This window comes from Microchirus variegatus (genome assembly GCF_963457635.1).
Source record: "Microchirus variegatus genome assembly, chromosome: 10".
Taxonomy (NCBI): Eukaryota; Metazoa; Chordata; class Actinopteri; order Pleuronectiformes; family Soleidae; genus Microchirus; species Microchirus variegatus.
Window position 1 is genome coordinate 10,991,089 of NC_139811.1, and position 21,041 is coordinate 11,012,129.

Consider the following 21,041-nt stretch of genomic DNA (forward strand, 5'->3'; position numbering starts at 1 on the left):
TGGAGCAGGTCACTGTGACGTCCCTGCCCTCCTGGGACACCTCCACGTCTGGCCACAACATCAAACATGCCCATCTGGTCCTCCTGTCAGGCCACTTTTCCCTCATCTAGCGAGCCTTAGCTTGACAGTGGAGGTGGAAAGGGAAAAGGTAAGAATGAGGAGTGGCTGAACGGGAGTTTTTCTCCCTCCTCCCTTCAAATTCCTTCGCTGTAAAATGTCCCTTTTCTATCTTACCACTTCCTCCCTAATTCAAATCACAAATCAAATGCTCCTTGCCAAACACCTCTTGTTCACCACTGTTACTTAGGTCTTCTTGTTCCCGCTATTGGGACTATTCCACTTCCTACTCCTTCCCTAAAACTAAGGTTTAATAAATCCCTTTTTGCTTTACACCCGCATACCTCACGGCAGAATGTCGGCCATGCATCCAACTCATTGGTACATGGCAGATAATGGATATAAATGGTGATATCATCTGCAATGAGAGTAGTAGTAGCGTCATACCAGAGTGGGCACAAGTTCTTTTGGGCTACAGTGTCGAAGAGAAGAAGAAAAATTTAGTGTGGCTATGGAATCCCTTACTGGATAACATAGTTGATAAATTATAATACAAACCCAGAGAGGAGTAAGGAGGAGAAAACACATTTTTCTATCAACTAAACATCTGACTCCAGACTGGGGATTTTTTTATACACCCGTCTATTGCTGAACTGGGCTGAGTTTAGGACGCCTCGTGGGGCTTGGTATGCACTAGTCTTATTGGCTGAGTAAGGCATTACATGCTCTTTATTGTACATGTCATTAGTTATCCTCCCGTCCCGTGAGCAGTATGAAGTGGTGGATTTAACAGAAGAGCGGAGATTGTTCGCATCGTTGCGCGTTTTGATGGGGGCCGCCCCAAGGACCGCTGCAGGCGAAGCAACTGCCAGCTGTTTGTAAATATCAGAGGAGCTACGCCCATGAACCAGTCTGCTGCTGGTGTCATCCCTGAGCGAGTGGCCGAGGAAAGGGTTTTCCGAGCCATGGGAAGGGTACAGGGACTTGCTCCTCTTGCTCTCCTCCAAGTTGTGGTTAAACATCGATTTGGACCCAGTGCCAAACAGTCTGCCAGAGTAAGGACGCATTCCAAAGAGGTTCGCGTAGTGCGAATCAGATGAGGAGTCCAGGAAACGATCCTTCTCTTTGAGGCTGACACTACGCGCCGGTCGGCCTAAGTCTACATCTTTAGGCTTTTCTAACATGATGTTATCAAAGGAGTGCTGACGGCTCAGCCTCAAGCGGTTTCTCTTTTGAACATGTGGCCCATCCGTCTGTGGCCAATACAGACCAAACATGTCGTCTGCTTGCTGCTGCTGTTGATGGTGCAGGGTGGGGCTGACTAAAGGGTCTGTGAGGAGCTGGTCCTCACTAATGTCGTACAGATTGGCCATGTGGAGGCATGCTTCACACCGATTATAGGGTGAACGTGTGGCAGAGGCTGTAGCAGTTCCAGTGGGCGTAAACTGCCCTGCAGGTGGGTAGCCAGTGGTCACTTTGGACAAGCAAGAGCGGCAGTGTGTCTGTTTGTAGCGATCAATGGTTTCATGTGGCGACAAGGAAACGTTTTTCTCTTTCAGAGTATAGTGTTTAGAGTAAGCTGGGTCTGGTAGAAGATCAGAGTCTATGTGATGCAAAGGCGAGGAGTTAAGATGAATGATGGGCTGCTCACACTTCCTGTAGTTGTCACTGTGGTCGGAGTAGATCTCGGGGTAATCCAAATCGTCTGCAGCAAGACCACGGCTCTCACGGTAGTGAGCGGGGTCTGAATGCAGGCTCATTTCTCGGTCTGAGTCGATAGTGTATATTTTTTCTCCTCCTCCTCCTCTCCCAGTTTGGTTGGTTCCACCACTGACCTGCTTAGTCTTTAAGTAGGACAGCTCCACCTCACTGCAGTCTCTTGGGTATTTTGACGTCACCTGTCTTTTTTTTAAGTTGTCCTTGGGCTTCAGGTGCTTGTTGTTTTCTGGGTCCTTGTAGGAGGCCGCCCTGCTCGAGCAGTCGGAGATGTCAGAGTGTGCCGTCTCCTCGGGGAGGTAGCGCTGTGTCTTCATTGACATCCGTGGATCAGGCATCAGCATGTCAGGCATTGGAGGGGGGCCAGGTGGAACAGAACGGAGAGTGTCGACTGACTTCTTCCACAGGGTCCGGGGCGGCTTGGCATTAGTTTGGACTGCATCAGCACTCACTGCCACCTCGACTGTGTTCGGATTGGCATCATTTAGGGTCAGAGGATGCTGACCTCCCTGGAAGATGTAGTTGTTGAGGTGGTCTTTATGGCGGTTAGCCAGATAAGACTGCAGGTCACTAGCATCCCCATAGATCATATCTTTGGGAGCATAGCTTCGGTTGTCAGCATAGATGAAGTTGCCCTTCTCTGCCATCATGTCCATGATCATTGGGCCAGCTGAGTGCATGAACTCACGTTTAGGCGAATTCATCCGGGAGCCACTCAGGTTGGACATGTTGGTCATCTGTTTGGCTGACTTAATGAGTTTCAGCATTTTGTCCTGAGGGCTAAAGTCCAGATCTGTCTTTTTCTTCATGTCAATATGAACTCCATGGATGCAACTCCAGATTCCCTGCATAGAGGCATATGGATGTGCAAATGGAATGGGTGCAAGAAGGTGGGAGAGAAATAAAAATGAAATGTAACACGTTTAGAGGAAGAGAACGGTGTGACGGGGGAAAAAGACGAATGGAATACGAGACGGAAAATGAGGAATTTACAGAGAAATGACGAGAGGAAAAAGAGAATAATCGTTATTTGTCTACTCTGGCCATACATATTTATATTCAGTGTGTTATGTTTTCTGTAAGTCTTGTATCACCATTAACACAAACTTGAAATTATATTATATAAGGCTTTTCTGAAACATAGCCCATGATAGACTGCTACTTTGTGAAAGTAGTTTACAATGTGAATATCGCAAAGCATTGTTATGACTGATTGTATAGGATGCCATAGAAAGAACAAAATAATTAGATCAGTTCATGTGTTAATCATGTGGAAAATACACAAAAAATGTTGTTGAAGAAAATAATCAAACCAGGCAACCAAAACTCCACTGCCAGCAAAAACATAATCGACTGTATCTTCACCACAAGAACAGCTAGTGTCCTACATTTGATAAAGGGGACATACTGGGAAAAGTGTGATGTAATGCACTGCAATGAAAAAAGTATTTCAGCAGTTTTGTCAATTTTACAGTACAACTACATAATCTGAAACCAGCTATTTTGCTACATGCACAGGTGTATTACAGGAAGCAGAATATAGTCAAAAGTAAGTGGCTTGAATCAACAATGCTCTGACAATAGAAGAGGCTGGTTACACTGTATGTTACTATCACTTTGACTATGACGTAAATTAAAGAATTAGGTGCTAGGAACTTAGCAGCATTTGCCATTCTAAAGTCTGATGGTATTGCAATCAAACACATACTCTTTGGATAAAGACTCCGATTCTTTCCTCACTGCAACTGTGTCCGTGTTCCCAAATAAACAGCATTAATCATGCTCATAAATCCAAAGTGCTTTTTGGCTTAGCCCACATTTTGTGGCTCTTATCAACACAAGAAAGGACAATTAAAGATGCTCATTGTTTTTGCTCTTCACCATCCTGCTCTGTTAAACAGTCACACTGTGCCTCAGAAATAATGCAGAGACACTGCAGTGCTTTTAGGGATGCGCGTCGTCCATCCATGTCTTTGGTTCACATGCACAACAAGGAAGAACGCTGACCTTTTAGTAGAATGAGAGAACAGATTGATTTAGCTGTGGGTTGTTGTGATTTGAACCCCCCCACAAAAAAACCTTCCTGCAATTAAAAGCTATTTTTGTCTATATTCAGGATTGCCTCGTGATTACCCTCTTGCTTCCATCCCCATTCCTCCCTGCGCAGCCTCCCCTTTCTTTGCATGGTTTTTACTCAGTGTCTTACTTTAGCAGTAGCTCCATTTCCCTGCATGTTTTTGTTGATATTGTTAACAGGCATGCTTGCCAAAAATGCAGACTTATGCCTTCCACTGCTCGAAAGCACGTTGGCGTTTAACAGACAGGACCACTGTGACCGCAGTGAGACCAGTCCACATCCAGATAATCATACGTCCTCTTATGTGAACACATTCAATGGCCTGCTTTCTGAGAAATTAACCACTTGGACCAGTTCCAAGATTGTGGCTGCAAATGTGTGTCCTGTTCCCATTAAATATTCATTTTCTATGTAAGGCTCTAGCAGCCGTTTGTTCTCCCAAACCACAAAAAACAGCTTTAGCGCTGCTTGCAGTTACACGCCTGCACACACAAACATACACGCCTAAAACCAGTACTTACCCGACTGATGCTGAACAGAAGACCCGGCGTGCCGGTGCAGACTCCAGTGAAACAGTATCTCAGTCTCCAGTAGAAGAGATGCTCAGAGACGAAGGTGATGAGGGAGAGCCCCATGGCCGTGGCCAGCATGTAGAAAACCCCGGCCATGTTGTCCACATCCAGCTGACTGGACATTACCTCGTTCTTCTCATTGTGGCAAATCCCAGTCAGCCACTGGGCTTCCAGTTCCTCCATTTCACCTGAAAAGAGAGAAAGAGAGAGAAAGAAAGAGGGAGAAAGATTTATATCCTTTAGAAAAATTCTCTCTTTGGATCAATTAAGTTTAGCCTAGACATAATATCCAAGTGCATTCCCTTATTATTATTATTATAGGAGTTAGGCATTCACAGCTGGAATTACTATTTAAGTAACTGTGCATGTTCATAAAAAATCCTGTAAAAACTGCTATAATATACTCTTCGACTGAAATTGTTTTATTTGTTTTGCATATGTTGGTGGTAACTCTTTCATATTATCTGAGTTAGAATTCTACTTCTAATAAAATCACTGTGTGCTTCTCAGCCTATACTTAACAGATTTTAAATGGCTTGTGGCTTAAAATAAACTTCTCTGGGCTACCCTCTGTGTTGGCTGATGGGGCAAAGAAATCGTCTCTTCATTGTTAATGGAAGAAATGTAGAGAGCAACAAAGACCTTATCTTTTCCCATCCCTCACTCTGTGCCCCCTTCTCTCTAATCCCCCTCCCTCTCTGGCTTCTTCTGTGACATTTGGTGCGTGGCTAATCCAATCTGTGTGCCATTCAGAACTGGATAACTAAGGCTGCTCGTGGGGAAAAGACAAATATCATGGTGGTGTTCAGCGAGACGTCTTTGGGGTGCACACTCACTAAAACATCATTAACCCCTTAAGGACAAGTGAGGAGAATGTGTCTCCTGTTGGATTAATGGACTCGACATTAATAGATGTAGACGTTGTGCGTCTTTGTTTTCTATGACATGCTTGAAACTGTCGACACAGAAGGATTACGATACATGAGATTCCAAGGTAGCAGTAGATAATTGTGTCTGTTTTTTCCCCCCCCACCCAATAGAGTGCACTGAAGAGAGAGAAACTGTCTGTTCTGTAACTCCAGGGGGGGGAGTATTGCTGAAATTCAAATTTTGCTCTCTTTTCAATGGCCTGATGGCTCAGGCAATTGTCTGGTGACTAGTCAGCTGTAACACAGAAACACAAGTTTCAAGTTTAATCCACATTCTGAGGGCTTTCAGTTGAAGCACCTACGACTGGAAACAAATAAAAAACATTTTAAAATCATACCAGTGCAGCAAAATTCCACAACCAAAACCAGATGTGCGCTACAGCTACTAAATGTACATGAAAAACAAAATCGATTACAGTTTAATTTCTCTCGAAGACAAAAAATGTGACCTGCCGCTGGCATCAGCCGTTTGTGCACCAACCGGTGTTTCCAGACAGCCTGTTTTGTTTCTGTCTGTCTGTTTGTCTCCTTCCTCCAATCTTCCCCAAACACATCCTCTCCCTGTCTCCTCTCTGTGTGTGAGAAGCCACAAACCCCCCCCCCCCCACCCACATTGTGCCTGTCTGATCAAGCAGCGTCCACAAAGAGTCACTGTCATCTATCAAGGACCTGCCCTCCTCTCACTCCCTGGACTTCTCTCTCAGTTTCTTTCCCCATCCTTCTCTCCTGCCTCATCCTCTCACTATCACACACTCACACTGTTCCAATATTCGCCGTGTCGCTCTTTTATCACTTTCTTGGCCAAAATTACTCTTTGTCGCGCTGTCACTCTTTATTCTCAATCGCTTGTGCTATCTCTTCTATTCTTTCTTATTACCCTGAATAGGGTTCGTAGCATAATGCAGAGGTGATAACTATGTTTAAAGGTCACATAGAGTGGTCCTGTTGCACATATATGTTAGTTATGGAGGTCTACTTACATACATTAGCTTGTTTTTATGGTCAAAAACCTCCTAGTCGCTGTAAACGAGCCGATAGAAATCCTCTTTTCCGACGGTGTTTCCCAGCCTCGAGATTTGAGACTCAACTCTCTCACCCAGAAGACAGAGTCTTGTGATTGGCCAGTACCCGGAGGTACACCCGCTCTCAGAATCGCAGCTCCCCCCTCTGGAACGGTGGATGCACTGCTCCTCATTATCAAAACATCGTTTTAACAATGTTTCAAAATAGCTTCTTCACAACTCCCCGCCGCAGTCCCTTTTATGACTTTGACCCGGAGTCAGACCCAGAGTCAGAAGACACTGTCGCTCGTGAAACACCTCCACAACGGACGTTATTCTTCTTCTGCGCTTCAATGTACGCAATTGGATGTGCCCGGACTAGTGCCCGGAGCAGGAGGATCTGCTGTTCAGGAGAACCGGTGTCTACGTAACCCGACCGGGTTTTTTCAGAGATCTCGCTGAGCCCGAGATTATAATAAAACACAGCGTTCTCAGCAATGGCTGAACTGTTTGTTTCAAAACTTCAGGGCTTCAGGTAAGGTAAAGACGCAGATACACACTAAAAAACAGCGTTAATTGGAACTTCCCGTCTAGGTCCGCTCTATCATCCTTGCTCTATATAAGCTACATAAGTAGAAAAAAAAAACTGGATTGGATTAATGATCAGGAGACAAAGCCAAAGCAAGACTAAAAACACTGAGTGTGATTTTTGATTACCGGGACATGAAATACGATGCCATGTGGCCGACATGCTCCGCAGCCCCAATAAGTTTCAGTTTCGAGGAGATTCTTATGACACTAATGTTCACTTAATCAACTTCAGTGCACTTAATGTGAGTGGCTGCGAACACTTGAATCAGCAGAATGGCTTTGATGTAAAATGGAAATGAATATGCCACAAAGAGCTCGAGCTGCCTTAGTTTCTCCCTCAAGGAAACTGTTTATGTAAGAAGTTCTGACGCTGCTGTAATAAAGGAATGCTGGGGTTCAGACAGCAGTGAGCAATGCAAATCACACACACACATTAACATATTAATGACTTAGCCTAACCCAAAAGCATTATTTCTAACCTTAACCATACCTAGTTAAACTTAGCCCTAAACTGAACCAGTTCCTCAGAAATGAGGGTCTGTCTCATTAGGGCCAGATTTTGATCTCCATGAAGACTACTTGTCCTGACAAGGTCGTTGTTTATGCCGGGAAAGATCCTAAAGAGGCAACACAAACAAGTACACACACACACATACACAAATCTGGCTCTGCGGAGAGGAATACATTAGAATAACTTACACACTTTGCCCCCTGTTTAGAGAAGCCTTTTGTGTCCAGAATAACATCAAAGGGCTATTTATACTTCCCTGCTTTCCCTTTGTGCTGTCAGCAGACAAGGCAGTAGGGATGTGTGCCTCTGTGTGTGAGTGTGTGTGTGTGTGTATGAGAGAGTGTGTGTAGTACCTGTGCACGAAATACAATATTGGCAAGGAATTCTGTAACCTTTTGACTTCATGGTTAGCATCTTGCACTTTGAGTTTGTATACGAGAACGATGCGAGAGTGCGTTTCTCACCATCTCCGATGATGGCCAGGATGGCCAAGTCCACCTGTCGTTTCCAGTAGGAGCCTTTCTGTAGAGCAATGCCATAACCAGTTGTGGCAAAGATGTACCTGACCACAAGCACCAGACGCGCACACACACACACACACACACACACAAACACACATATTTTACAGTTTATATGGTGTCACTGATTAGGAATATTTTCAAAATGATACCTCATGCACTGAACATAAACTGAAGGTTGAAGATATTTGGTCCAACACGTTTTTGTTAGCCTAAAAATGTCATATAGCTACACTCGCTACACCACAGGTGTCAAAATACACTTGTATCCTTCTCCAGTTTTGATATTTACACGGCACAAGGTGAGGTGCAAGGTGCAAATTGGTTGCTTTCGGTGTGTGAATTATTCATAGGTGTGTTTTGGGCCGTAACATCAATTAAAGGTGCTATATGTAAGAATGTGGCCAAAAACGGTTACTACATTCAAATTCAAAATACAGAGGTCTTTTAGGTTTCGATTTCTGACGTAACTGGCAACCCGTGGTTGCTCGGCAGCTGAGACTCTACTGACTGCAATGACTGGTAGACGGCGGTAGGTGGCGCCACATGCCAAAACATGATTTCAAAACATAAACATGATTTGCAGTCTGCAAACTATTTTTTTAATGCAAATTGTTGTTGGTGAGTTCAGTTTGTTATATGAACATTATTCCTGAGTCTCTGTGACATATTGGGAGGATTTTACGGCCAGTTGCTTTAGATTTATTACATAGTGCACCTTTAAGACAATCAAGAGTTTCATTCGTCATTCCCTTTAAAAGCCAGATGCACCGGTGTCTGTTTATTGTCTGGTTGCTATTTAACGAGCCGCAAAAGGAGGAAAAATAATAAGATGAAAAATCGGTCCATAGGTTGATGGTGATGAGACAGGAGCGCAAAGGTGTCACATGATGTGCAGGCTGCGATACAAATAATGGTGGTTTTACATTTAAGATAAACACATAGCATCAACCAGAGGTGGGGCACTTAAGTCTGACTTAAGTCGCAAATCTCGAGACTCTATAGAAGCAGTCCATGAGCAATACAGTGTTTCTTTTACAGATAAACTCTAACTTCAAAATGACTAATTTAAACATTGAATATCTGGGAAATCATCTTCATCCGTCAGTATGACTTGACTTGTCGATTCTTGCAAGAATTGCTTGAGGCTTGAAGGTGAAGACTTGAGACTTGCTTGTGACTTGCATATGCGTGACTTACTCCCATCTCTGCCGTCAGCACTAATGTCTGACTGAGACTCTTTGCTTGTTCGCATTTCGATTCTCGGCTGAATCAGCAGTATAACAGTTTACCCGAAAGGGGAGGAAGAGACAGAAGTACAGTGATGATGAATATGTAGTCCAGTCCTTGGTCGGTGGACCTTCTGCCTCCACCATCTACTGATCCTCTGTCACATCAACAACTCCATTAGACTTCACGACATTCAACCTGTATTTAAGTGATGAGGAGGAGGAGGAGGAGCTGAAGTGCATGCCGTAGTTTTGTCGGTCAATGGCGCAGGGGCTTTCAGCTGCTTCTAGATAACAATGTGCCAACATTGCACCTTATTTTAAGACCAACACACCCACGGGCACACTGATAAGCTCAAGTGCATTTGCTACCTACGTGATGTGGGCGCATGGAATTAAAAACGACGACTGTGTCGGTTGGAAACTTTGCATCGGGCGTAAGTTAAGAGTCCCATATGATACCTCTTTCCTCCTCCTCTATTGACATACATTAAGTTAGCCGGTAACAGAAATTAAATAAGGACTGAAAACACAGTCTGACTTATAACCCCAGACAGGGGTTATAAGTGGGCTAAGACCCTCATATGTATTTTTTCTCCTTCTGTTTTCTTTTTATACGTCAAGTATCGATTGCTTTCGCTGATATCTTAACAGATCTTTAATTTCAAATTTGATGTCTGGTTGCTTGCTTTAGTCAGAATGTTGTGTTATTTGTTCTTAGACACACTTTTTAACCGTGATTGCACTCACTACAATCACGGCGACCTTGAGTGTCATGAAAGGCGCCTTCAAATATAATGCATTATTAGTACATCTTTGAACAGCTCTAGATTGAAAACGTCATTGTATCAGCACTTTTGTAAAGAATGATGTTTCCCAAAACCTGAGACAAAAAGCAGTGGAATACAAACAAATACAATCACAATTCAACATTAAATAAAAAAAATATTCTCATGTGAATGTCCAAATAACTTTAGGGAATGAAAATGTGAAAATTCAAAAACAGAAAAAAGACAATCCAAGAAAAATAATCTAAATTCAAAATCACAGTACACACACACACACACACACACACACACACATATAACAGTAACGCATTGTTGTATAGCACTTTAAAGAACAATAAATATCAGTTAATAGCTTTTATTCATTGATTGTGATGTACGCAGCGCCACCAAAATGAATTTCCCTATGGGGATGATAAAGTGTATCTTATTGTAATGTAAATACTATGCTAACCAGCTGCTAATATTATTAGCAGCTGGTTAGCATAGTTTTAGCACAAAGGCTGCATAGATAACGAATGAGCTTTTCAACATGTTGTGTCAATAAGAAACAAGATGTTTATGCTGCAGAAAATACCAAAGTGTGACTGTTTCTGTTCAAAATAATAACATTTTCTTTATGTGTGACATCATAAAATACATTACCTTTAAATAACTGCTAAAGTAATATGAACAGTGGTTTGGATAGTAGAAGACCAGGAATACATTTTGCTTTGTAGACAATCCACGCCAAAGGGGTATTTTCAAGGAATTCAAGCTTACCCACTGCCAATGGTCACCAGCTTACATCCCTCGTCTCTGCCGGCCATGTAATTTAACACTGCAGCATCGTAGATGAAGGCGTCCAGTTTACTGAGAAAGAGGAGGAGAAACAACAGAAGAGCAAGAGAGGAAAACACAGAGTGAGGGGATGAACACAAAGCATAAGGGTGATGCGAGGAGGAAAGAAAAAAAAAAAAAAAAGGAAAGGGGGGGTTTATTTTTCAGATAGTTTTCAGATAATCTCCAATAGGACTGCGGCCCACGTGCATCCGATCTCAGAGAGGACAGTGGGGAGTGGCCGCGGTTCGACACGGCACGCTGCACTGATCATAGGACCTTGGAGGCACATGGACGAGCTAAACAAACTTCAGACAGATGCAAACATTGACTCTCTCTCTCTCTCTCTCTCTCTCTCCCTCAGTCCACACACACACACACACACACACACACACACAAATAAGCAGGTTGCGAAGTGGAACGTAAAATATCCCAGACTCAGACTGACATTTTCAATGTTACTGATGCCGTCACTAAGCGCCGCACTCTCACTCACTCAGAGACTGCGTGTGCACGCGCACACACACACACACACACACAGTCGTCCTCCTAATAGTGCAGAGACTGGCTGGCATTTGCAGAATGTCAGATCCAACCCTCTAACGGAGGCTCATAGCCGATAGTTTAGCTGTGTAATTAGCTTAACCCAGCACTGGCTCCATCCACACACAAACTGTACGTCCAAACTTTGGATGAACCATGCATGTGTCTGTGTGTGTGTGTGTGTGTTTGTTTGTGCAAATGTGGCTGTGCTCCAGTGCTGCGAGCATGGATTTAGTGCGTGCACATTTGTAGATGCCGGACAGCCATACTGTAGCGCTAATGGCTCGGAGAGGGATTCAGCGATCGCTGTTGTGTCACACGTTTAAACGGGTGAACAGAAAGTGGCGAGACATATTTTCCGTTGCCACTTTTTCCTTCTGTGCATTTGAATGTCAACTTTGACGCAAGTACGTGACCATTTAGTCTGACCATCAATCTCATTGTACACCCCTAAAGCTGTATTTTTTTTTTTTTTCTACACACTGTATAATATGGATAGGTCTTTTATTCAGTTGTAATAAACTAAACTCACTTTGACTAGTATGCAAACACCATCACAATCCCAAATACACCATTTTACCAGAACTATGATTTTTCAAATATGACTTAACTAATTCAGTTCTTGGACAAATATTAAATAGTTTTCGTTTCCATTTGAACAAAGAGACACTTTTTATGGAGTCACCAGACGTGACAGTTTATGTCTAGAATTCAGTTTCAGTTAAAACGCGAGGCTGACGAATAAAATGACGACTATGGCGCGTCATAAAACCTTCAGAGGCTTCATTGATGCGGTGACATCACCTCAAAGAAAGTGAAATGCAAAAAAAGTTCAGACCGACTGCTCGGGGAGATGCCAAGACAGACTTTATAATTCTGAAAGTTACCACAACAGCAATAAATCCTCCTGTTAAATGCATCCACATTTGCATGTTGACATTTTTAATTTGTTGAGTGCCATATGGTTCACGGAATAACTTTTTTCCAGTCTGTGAACATTTTGGATTTGTTTGACTAGCGAACAGAGCATGTTGCTGAATAAAATGTAGGCATCGCTGATAGCATGAACAACTTTTCTCTTCACGTTTCCTGTGCCAACACGGCAAACGCGAATAAAAAAAGGCTTGATTTTCAGTCCGTTTCATCACTACAGCTTGTTGGCACATGGCAATATTATTCACTATAGATATATTTAATGTCATTAAGCTGTTTTGTCATTCATCTACTCCCCCGTGCACGGTTTTGGTTCCTGTAGCTGTAACAGATTTTGCGTGTAAAGCCCGTCAGCATTAATGTGTGATGAGAGCTAATGCAGCCATTGAGCCTCGTACAGCTGCTCATCTGCTAATACCGCAGATCAGAATTATCAGTGTCTCGTGTAGAAGTGAGTGAAGGTGTATACTGCTCACGCCTTCAGCCATCTGTGCATGTGCACAGATACACATATGTTTTATTTTGTAAGGGTGTCGTTTCTCACATGAAGTACTAGTTTACAGGGGGATTTGTGCTTTCACACCAGGGGTTCTCATAGTTTTGATACCTGAGGGCCAATTTAGGGTCCCAACATTGGACTGAGGGCCGCCCAAAGGAAAAATAAAAATCCCATTTGTAATCATTTTAATGACCAATTGGCCCGCGGGCCGCACTTTGAGAACCAACGGTTTACACCATTACACACATGCTGCATGGACTGCATTGGACCTTTTTACTGTCTTATAAAAAAAAACAGGACGAATAAAGCCCTCTTGGAGACCACATTCTGGTGCAAATGAGGCAGAATCTAATTTCCAAGGAACTGGTTAAGATTATGGCTAAGATTTGAATTGTGGTTAGGTTAAGTTTAGGGTTAAGTTATTGTTATGGGGTAATTATTTGTTTGGGCTGTCCAAATGAATAGTTGAATAGTCAGTAAAGTAGAATAGCTGATCAAACCTGTGTGTGTGTGTCTGTGCACCCCATTTGTGCTGTCATTTGAGCCGAGACCACTGAATTCCACCCCTCGCCATTAACCAATCAGAAATAATTTCTTGTCATATCATCTCATCAACCTTTTGTCCTTTACCACCTTTTGCCTTCTCCTTTTCCATCTCTCCATTCCTGGAAAAAAAATCCCCATTATTTTCCCGTGCCCCTTCTTTTCCGTCATTCCCATTCCATTTCTCACACTTACCCTCAATTTCCCCTCCTCTCTTGAGTCGCCATATTTTTCCATCTCAACACCACTTTTGTCCTCTCGTTTCACCTCTCTTAAGTCTCTTCCTCCTTCCCTTCACCCTTCCATCATTTCCTCCAATCACTCCTACCCCTCCCCTTTTCTCCATGTGATGGTGTCTGATGAGAGTCACCCCTCTACCTCTCCTTATTCCCTCTCTCTTTACACACACACACACACACCACCACTACCAGTCCCATTATAGAGACCAGTGCTAAAAATAACACCTGCTGTTCCAAATGAGGAAGCCTATTCATTCCATGTCTCAGTGGAGCTGTCACAGACACATGCACATGCGCACACACAGACAAAATCAAGTTTTAAAATATGGGCACTGATAATATTTGACCATGACTCCGTAGCAGGAGCGCGTTTACTCTCACACAGTTCGTCCTTACCCTGATTTAAGGCTGACCAGTGCGTCCTGGACCCCAGTTTGGTGATACTTCACCATGTACTGGTGCATGGCAGGGTAGTTCTTCCTGATGTTCCTCTCTGTGGATCCGTTTGGAACGGTTCCAAAGCGGAACGGAGGAGAGTACGCGTACGGGTTCTGAAACTGTGGTGGAGGAAAGAAGAGGAAGAAGAAGGAGAATAATGCAAGGGGAAATAAAGAGAGACAAATCAGAGGGAAGAGATGTGGAACATTAATGTAAGTTCAGGAGGAAGACGACAAAGCTGTAGTTAAGACTTTTAAAATACACATAAAACACACTTGATTGTATGCCTGTAAATCCAAAGGAAAGTATTAATACCCTTCTGTTGCTCCGTGATGAAGTTGTATAACTGCTAGAAAATTATTTTTTCATGATTTTAGTGCAGTTCATGTTTGACCTTTTTACCATAAAACATTATTACTGCACCAATTTGTTTAATTAGACATTTTGTCCTAAAAGTGTCATAATTAACACTTGAGTTATGGCCAGTAATTTATTTCATGACATTCGAGTGAACTTGAACCTGAACCACCAAAATCTATCCAGCAGTAAGTTCACAAAAATAGCACAAACATATGTAGACGACCTGAAAACACAATTCTTTTGGCCACAGCTGTGACCAGCGCAGGTGCATGATACTGTATCTTAACAGCATCAGACAACAGCTTCAACATGGTCTTTAAGGGAAACCTGTCAAAGCTGGGTCATTGGTAAAAAACCTGTACACACTTATCTGTCTACTTCCCCAATACTCGTGTGCGTATTTTCACCCAAAAATTGATGGACAAGGCTCATTGCACTCCCAGGACTGTCAAACATTCTACATCCAAAAGAAACTGAAACAATCTAGAACACCTCTGGATCATTTTCAAATTCATTCTGAAGGACTAAGAATCTCAATCATTGGTCTGTCACTGCTGTTAGGTTTCTGTTGTTAGGCTCTCCAAGGTCTGTCTGTTATTGTCTTCTTGTATTTTGGATGAGTCTTTGTCTTTGTTGCTGCTGCCTCTGGGCCAGGATGCCCTTGGAAAAGAGATTTGCAATCTCAACGGGATTATCCTGATAAAATAAAGGTTAAAGGACTCATATTATACACTATTTCTCCAAGTTAAACTAGTTGTGTCCTAATGAACATGTTTGTAACACGCTTTGGTCAATATACCATAAGGATGAAGCACCACAGCAGTTCAATCACCCTGCCAAAACAGCCCTGTTCAGAACGCTCTGTTTAGTAGTATCTTTAAAAAAAAAAAAAATCGTAAGGTACTTGACATCAGCCACAGAGGCTACTGGGAGCTAACAGCAGTTAGCATTTGGAAAAGAGATCATTTGCAGGCTCTAGCAGGCACATTGCCGTCATATATAACCATGTATCCACTGGACAGATAAATCCTCTGAGGCTGGAAGTTTGTGTAGAACTCTGTGCTGCACTGTGGAGCCAAGAATAGAACTTTTCACGGACTTTGCAGACTTCCAGTTTTCGGATACCCTTGCCCTCGGCAGCACTCTCGCATGTTTTACGGACAAAGCGGAGCTAAGCAAGACAACAATCCCAGGAATTTAGCGCATTGTGACGTCCCCGTGAGCGCGAAAGTCAACATCGCGTGTTTTATCTCCTGTACTTAGACTGAGGAGGACCACGAAAACATGAGTGAGTCATCTTTTTTCACACTTTGCCGACTGGTAGGGTCTCCAGAGTCACAAATTTAAGGATTTCAATGATTGAAAAGTAGATTTTGCATAATATGGGACCTTTAAATCTTAAATTACAGTAACTGTGAACCTGTTGTACACTCCGCACATACACATGTTTTTTCTCACTGTCGCTGTATTTGAATAAGTTGTAAGTAATTTAAACCTTTGGGGTGTACTTCATCTCTTCTCTCACATCCATTAACTGCAGCTTGCCTCACCATTTTCAAACTAACCTTCCCATTAGTGTATGTTTATATGATTTTAAATGTGTATTTTAGTCCTTGTGTTCCCCCTATCTAACAGATGTATTCTCATTCGTTTAATTCTCCATTTTCTCTCTCTCTCTCTCAGTCTCTCAGGTATAATCTAGTCAGTGTACAGGTCAAGGGTTTTGTAGTAGTGTGCTTGTCGCCGCGGTAACAGCCGATACCCTCAAGCACTGCGGTAACAATCTGCCCTCAGTGTCACAAACAGATGAACCCTATCAATTAGACGAGTGCGTTATGAGCTCCACTCCAACCACGTGGTGAGAGTGTGTGTGAGCGTGGACAAGTGGTTTTTTACTACACAGCTGTGGAATGCTAACCCTCTTCATATATTTAGGTCTGGATTCTGTAGCTCTCACATAAAACACAGTCATTTCTAAACATGTTGAGGTGAGGTTAATAACCGTGTTGTTGGTGATGTCTCTATGTATGAAACAAATAACAGTATATGATAATATTTACAGGTATTTATGAATACCGTATCCGCCTGTATACATGGGAGTATCTCTTGTGTAATCAGGTCAGGGTGAGGGCGCGCTGATACGTCAAACTCCACTGTGCATGTGTAAGCGGTGATGTCACGCAGTGTGTGTGTCAGCATCGCGAACAATAGCCCTCGGGAGACTCTTTCTCCTCCTTCCCTTGTCTCATCCAACTCCCTCCCCTCATCTTTTCCCTTTTCTCTGCAGCTAATTTGATGTGCAACGGTGGTGTTAAGGTCAGAGCAGGGTACATGTGACAAGGGAAGGGGCCGCGTCGCTGGCCAGTTGGGGGAAAATGCAGATTGGCAGCAGAGCAAACTCCTCTCGCTGGATAATCACCAGTGAAGGGCTTTTGAGAAGCCGAACAGCAGCTGCTAATGAAAGCTTGATGTAGAGATGATGAGAAAATGAAGGCGCGGAGGCCAACGAGGGTATAGTTGGCGATACAATAAGAGGAGAGGGGAGTGTAATCTAATGTATTTAATAATATTGCAAAAATGTAATCAGAATCAAGAGCTTAATCTCAGGCATTATCACAGTTACACATCACAATATTTGTGGATATATACACTTAAAGTAAAAATCTTTCTTAGATTAGAATATTCATAATTCCATCATAACTCCTAACATGTCACAGAGACTCAGGAATAATGTTCATATAACAAACTGAACTCACCAACAACAACAGTACAGCCAAAATATTTGCATTAAAAAAATATTTTGCAGACTGCAAATCATGTTTATGTTTTGAAATCATGTTTTGGCATGTGGCGCCACCTACCGCCGTCTACCAATCTTTGCAGTCAGTAGAGTCCCAGCTGCCGAGCAACCACGGGTTGCCAGTTATGTCAGAAAACATGTTATATATACAGTTTCCTCTGCTCACCCAGCCTCCACTTATAGCTACTTATCCTCCTCTCGCCTCCTCAAGTCATTTGTCTCTTATCTCCTTTCTTACTCCTCTTCCTCTGCCTTCCTGCTCCTCCTCTGTAAACTGCTCTGGTCCCTTATTATTCTGCCATTACATAATACATGGACTCCCTATTGTATGTATATCCAACTGTTTTATTTCTCTTAGAGTATGAGTTTGTGTTGGGGTCTCCTGCTCCTGTCTATCCATCTCTTGCAGCATTTTTCACCCATAAGTCTGATCCATAAGTATGGTCTATTTTCATAACTATGACGTGACGCTATCAGGATTTATATTATATTATAGTCTTAAAGGTGCCATATGTAAGAATGTGGCCAAACACGGTTACTACATTCAAAATTCAAAATACAGAGGTCTTTAAGGTTTCTTTTTCTGACATAACTGGCAACCCGTGGTTGCTCGGCAGCTGAGACTCTACTGACTGCAATGATTGGTAGACGGCGGTAGGTGGCGCCACATGCCAAAACATGATTTCAAAACATAAACATGATTTGCAGTCTGCAAAATATTTTTTTTAATGCAAATATTTTGTCTGTACTGTTGTTGTTGGTGAGTTCAGTTTGTTATATGAACATTATTCCTGAGTCTCTGTGACATATTAGGAGGACTTAATGGCCAGGTGCTTTAGATTTATTACATGATGCACCTTTAAATGTGATGTGGCCAAACTTAAAAGTAACCTTTGTGAATTCAGAGCTCAGACTGCTATTGGTGGGATAGATTATCTATGCTGAGCCAATCAAAAACAAATCTGAAGAAGGTGCACAATTAAAAATATCATATATTGGCTCCAAAGCAGATTATTTCAGATGACTAAGTAGTTTTTAAGAGTGAACCATGCACAATGTGTCATGTTAAAGCACCAGGATGAAAAATATAGTTGCTAATCTGCAACAGGGGGTCAATGTTGTTCAACTAAACTTTTAGTTGTTTACACAGAATCTATGAAATGTGAAGTCTATTTAAGAGCTAATCTTTAAAAGCAATGCCACTGTTGCTCCAAAGGTTGCGGTGCCACTGCATCTCTCATTATGTTAGTTGTTGTGTTCAGACAGGTGCATCCACTCTCAAGGGCAACTGCATCCAACAGCGCTTATATGATTGATTCCATGTAACTTCTGGTGCATTATTCACACTGCAGATACTCAAAAGTTCACTTCTAAGACAAGCTTTACAGATAATTAAAGACAGCGCACTGTAGACTGATGTAGTTATAGTCATATAACAGGGTGATACTGATGACATAATTAGAAATTACACACAGTACAAAGTGCCAATAGGAGGCTTACTCCTTGAACACATACCTCAGATGAGTTATTAGAGTTCCTGTCGTGTCAGAGAAACTACAACAACAGTGCATCATCCTGCCTAAATGAGCAGCTTTAGAGAATTTAATGATTAGTTCTAGCGGTGCTTCTACTTGACATTTGGACTGAATACTTAATAAAAGAAGATTTAATATTTTAATAATCTTAATCAAACAATAACGATCTAGACGAACCTGGCCTGGGATTTTGTGATCTGTTTCAACTGATGCAAGTGGGGAGTTCCAGTTCCTGCTTATTACTGTTAATATGTCACTAAAGCATTCTGTGTATCGGGGTGTGCACCAAAACACATGCTCTATCTATTTAGAGCAGGGGTCTCACACTCAAATGACTCAGTCAGTAGGGAGCTGGTCAAATTAAAAAAAGTGCAATTTTTAAGAAAAAGTTATAAAATAATAACATTTATGATGATATTTAACATAATTTAAAAATAAAAGTGTTTGTTTTAATATGGAAAGATAAATAGTTCACAATATTACCATATTTATGATTATGAAAATGAATATATTCATAAAAAAAACTCAATATTAGAAAACAACTTTTATAAGTGGTGGGCCGCATGGAATTGATTGATGTGCCTGTTGGTTTAAAGACCTCTGAAATCTCCTCCTCCATTAGCACAGACAAACAGACTGGCATTGTAAAGACAAACCTGAGGTGATGGTAGAGCCTTAAACACTGCACACCTGTTGCCTGCCTGTCTGTTTTTGTGCATGTGACAGTCCGCTTAGTCTTTCATAAATGCAAAAAAGTGCAGCAAGTCAATCATTAAGGAGATCACCTGATCACTCTGATGTATTTTTACTGGTAAATAATTGATGAAATCTATTTGAATAAAACCTTCCAAACAATTTTCAAATCTTCAAATCTGTGTCTCTATCCACATAAATGCTCTTTCCTTTTATTTTATTTTATTCTCCACATTTGGCTTGAGCCTTTGTTGCAATATTTTAGAGGGTTTCATTCTCCCTCGTGAGCTCACCTTCTCTTTGTTGCTATTACATTTTGGTAGGATAATTAGGTTTTGTAAATACCTGCAAGGATGGATGTGGAATATATCAGCCTTAAAATTAGCAACAATCTTGCCCACTGTGGATGAGCTGAGCATTTGCATGAAAACTGATTTGTGGATTCAAATATCCGAGGAATTTCTTGTGTTTAATGAATTTTAGTGGATATTCATAGTGGATAGTGTTAGATAAATGTTATCTAACACTATCCCAGTTGTTATTCAAAGGAAATATGAATTATTTTCATTAGTAACTGTTATGATGCATAAACAGCACTTACATTATTCCGTAACTCACACGTGTTTATTGCTGTTTGCAGCATATGCATATTTGGATTCAAGTAAAAAAAAAATGCGACTTCAGAATGTACCGAAAATGACTCGAAGCTATATATTTAGACTGTTGCACTTTGAAGCATGAGCCCTTTAAGAGCCCTTTAAGTTTGATGAATTAAGCCTCCAAATCACCCCAAGGTGACCAAAGCTTTGAGAGGTTTGCAATGAGTTTGCTGCAAACAAAAAACTTTTCTCGGTGGTCAATTCAGCCTCCACTTTCCTTTCATTACCTTGTTGTCAGAGAGCCCAGTCACTTGGTCAACAAACTCCTCCTGGATCATGAAGGCGGCCAGGTTGGCAGTGTAGGAGGCCAGGAAGATGACAGCGAAGAAGGCCCACACGGACACTATGAACTTACTCGTGGTTCCTTTGGGGTTTTGCACTGGCACAGAGTTGTTGAAGACCAGACCCCACAGCAGCCACACGGCCTTGCCCATGGTGAAAGAAGGACCATGAGGGTCTGGGGTTTAGAGGACAATGGAGAAGGGGGGGGGGGGGAACAATGAGATTCCAATGAAATACGACTGTTTCAATTATTTTTACATGACTTTGTTCTCTCTGTCTTGTTAGACTTCACGCTCACCTTTTCCCTGTGCCAGGTTTCTGTTAAAGCCCAGAGGACTGATGTACTCAAACATAAAGACAGCCATTGCAGTCACCAGTAAGAGCATCACAAACATCATCACCCACACTGATGCACTGAATGGCTCTGAGAAAGAGAAAGAGAGAGACAGAGAGAGACGGAGGTAAGGACATAGATTAAGTATTAACACGTGTTGGTAACATGGTTATATATGGTGTCTGAATTATGCCCACTCCCTTACTGTCTTTTACTGAAATGATCAAATAAATCACTCACATATGGGCACACACACACACACACACACACTTAGGAAAGGACTGCATGGATAACAAGCTGACTGTTGCATGTTCACACAGAGCTCCTACACACCTCCCACCACCATCACACACACACACGCCATTCACACACACACAC

The 21,041-nt window shown here is 42.2% G+C and overlaps 1 protein-coding gene across 1 annotated transcript in view; it reads right to left on the reverse strand.

The window, feature by feature from the left end:
* Positions 1 to 656: 656 nt before the first annotated feature.
* Positions 657 to 21,041, reverse strand: part of grin2aa (glutamate receptor, ionotropic, N-methyl D-aspartate 2A, a) — a gene marked incomplete at its 3' end in the record, with an annotated part of 132,320 nt that continues 111,935 nt past the window's right edge. The window contains 8 exon segments of the mRNA XM_083896412.1: positions 657 to 2,618; positions 4,372 to 4,610; positions 7,919 to 8,016; positions 10,749 to 10,838; positions 13,959 to 14,119; positions 20,275 to 20,504; positions 20,628 to 20,811; positions 20,813 to 20,877. Coding sequence (XP_083752538.1) covers positions 657 to 2,618; positions 4,372 to 4,610; positions 7,919 to 8,016; positions 10,749 to 10,838; positions 13,959 to 14,119; positions 20,275 to 20,504; positions 20,628 to 20,811; positions 20,813 to 20,877 — 3,029 coding nt within the window.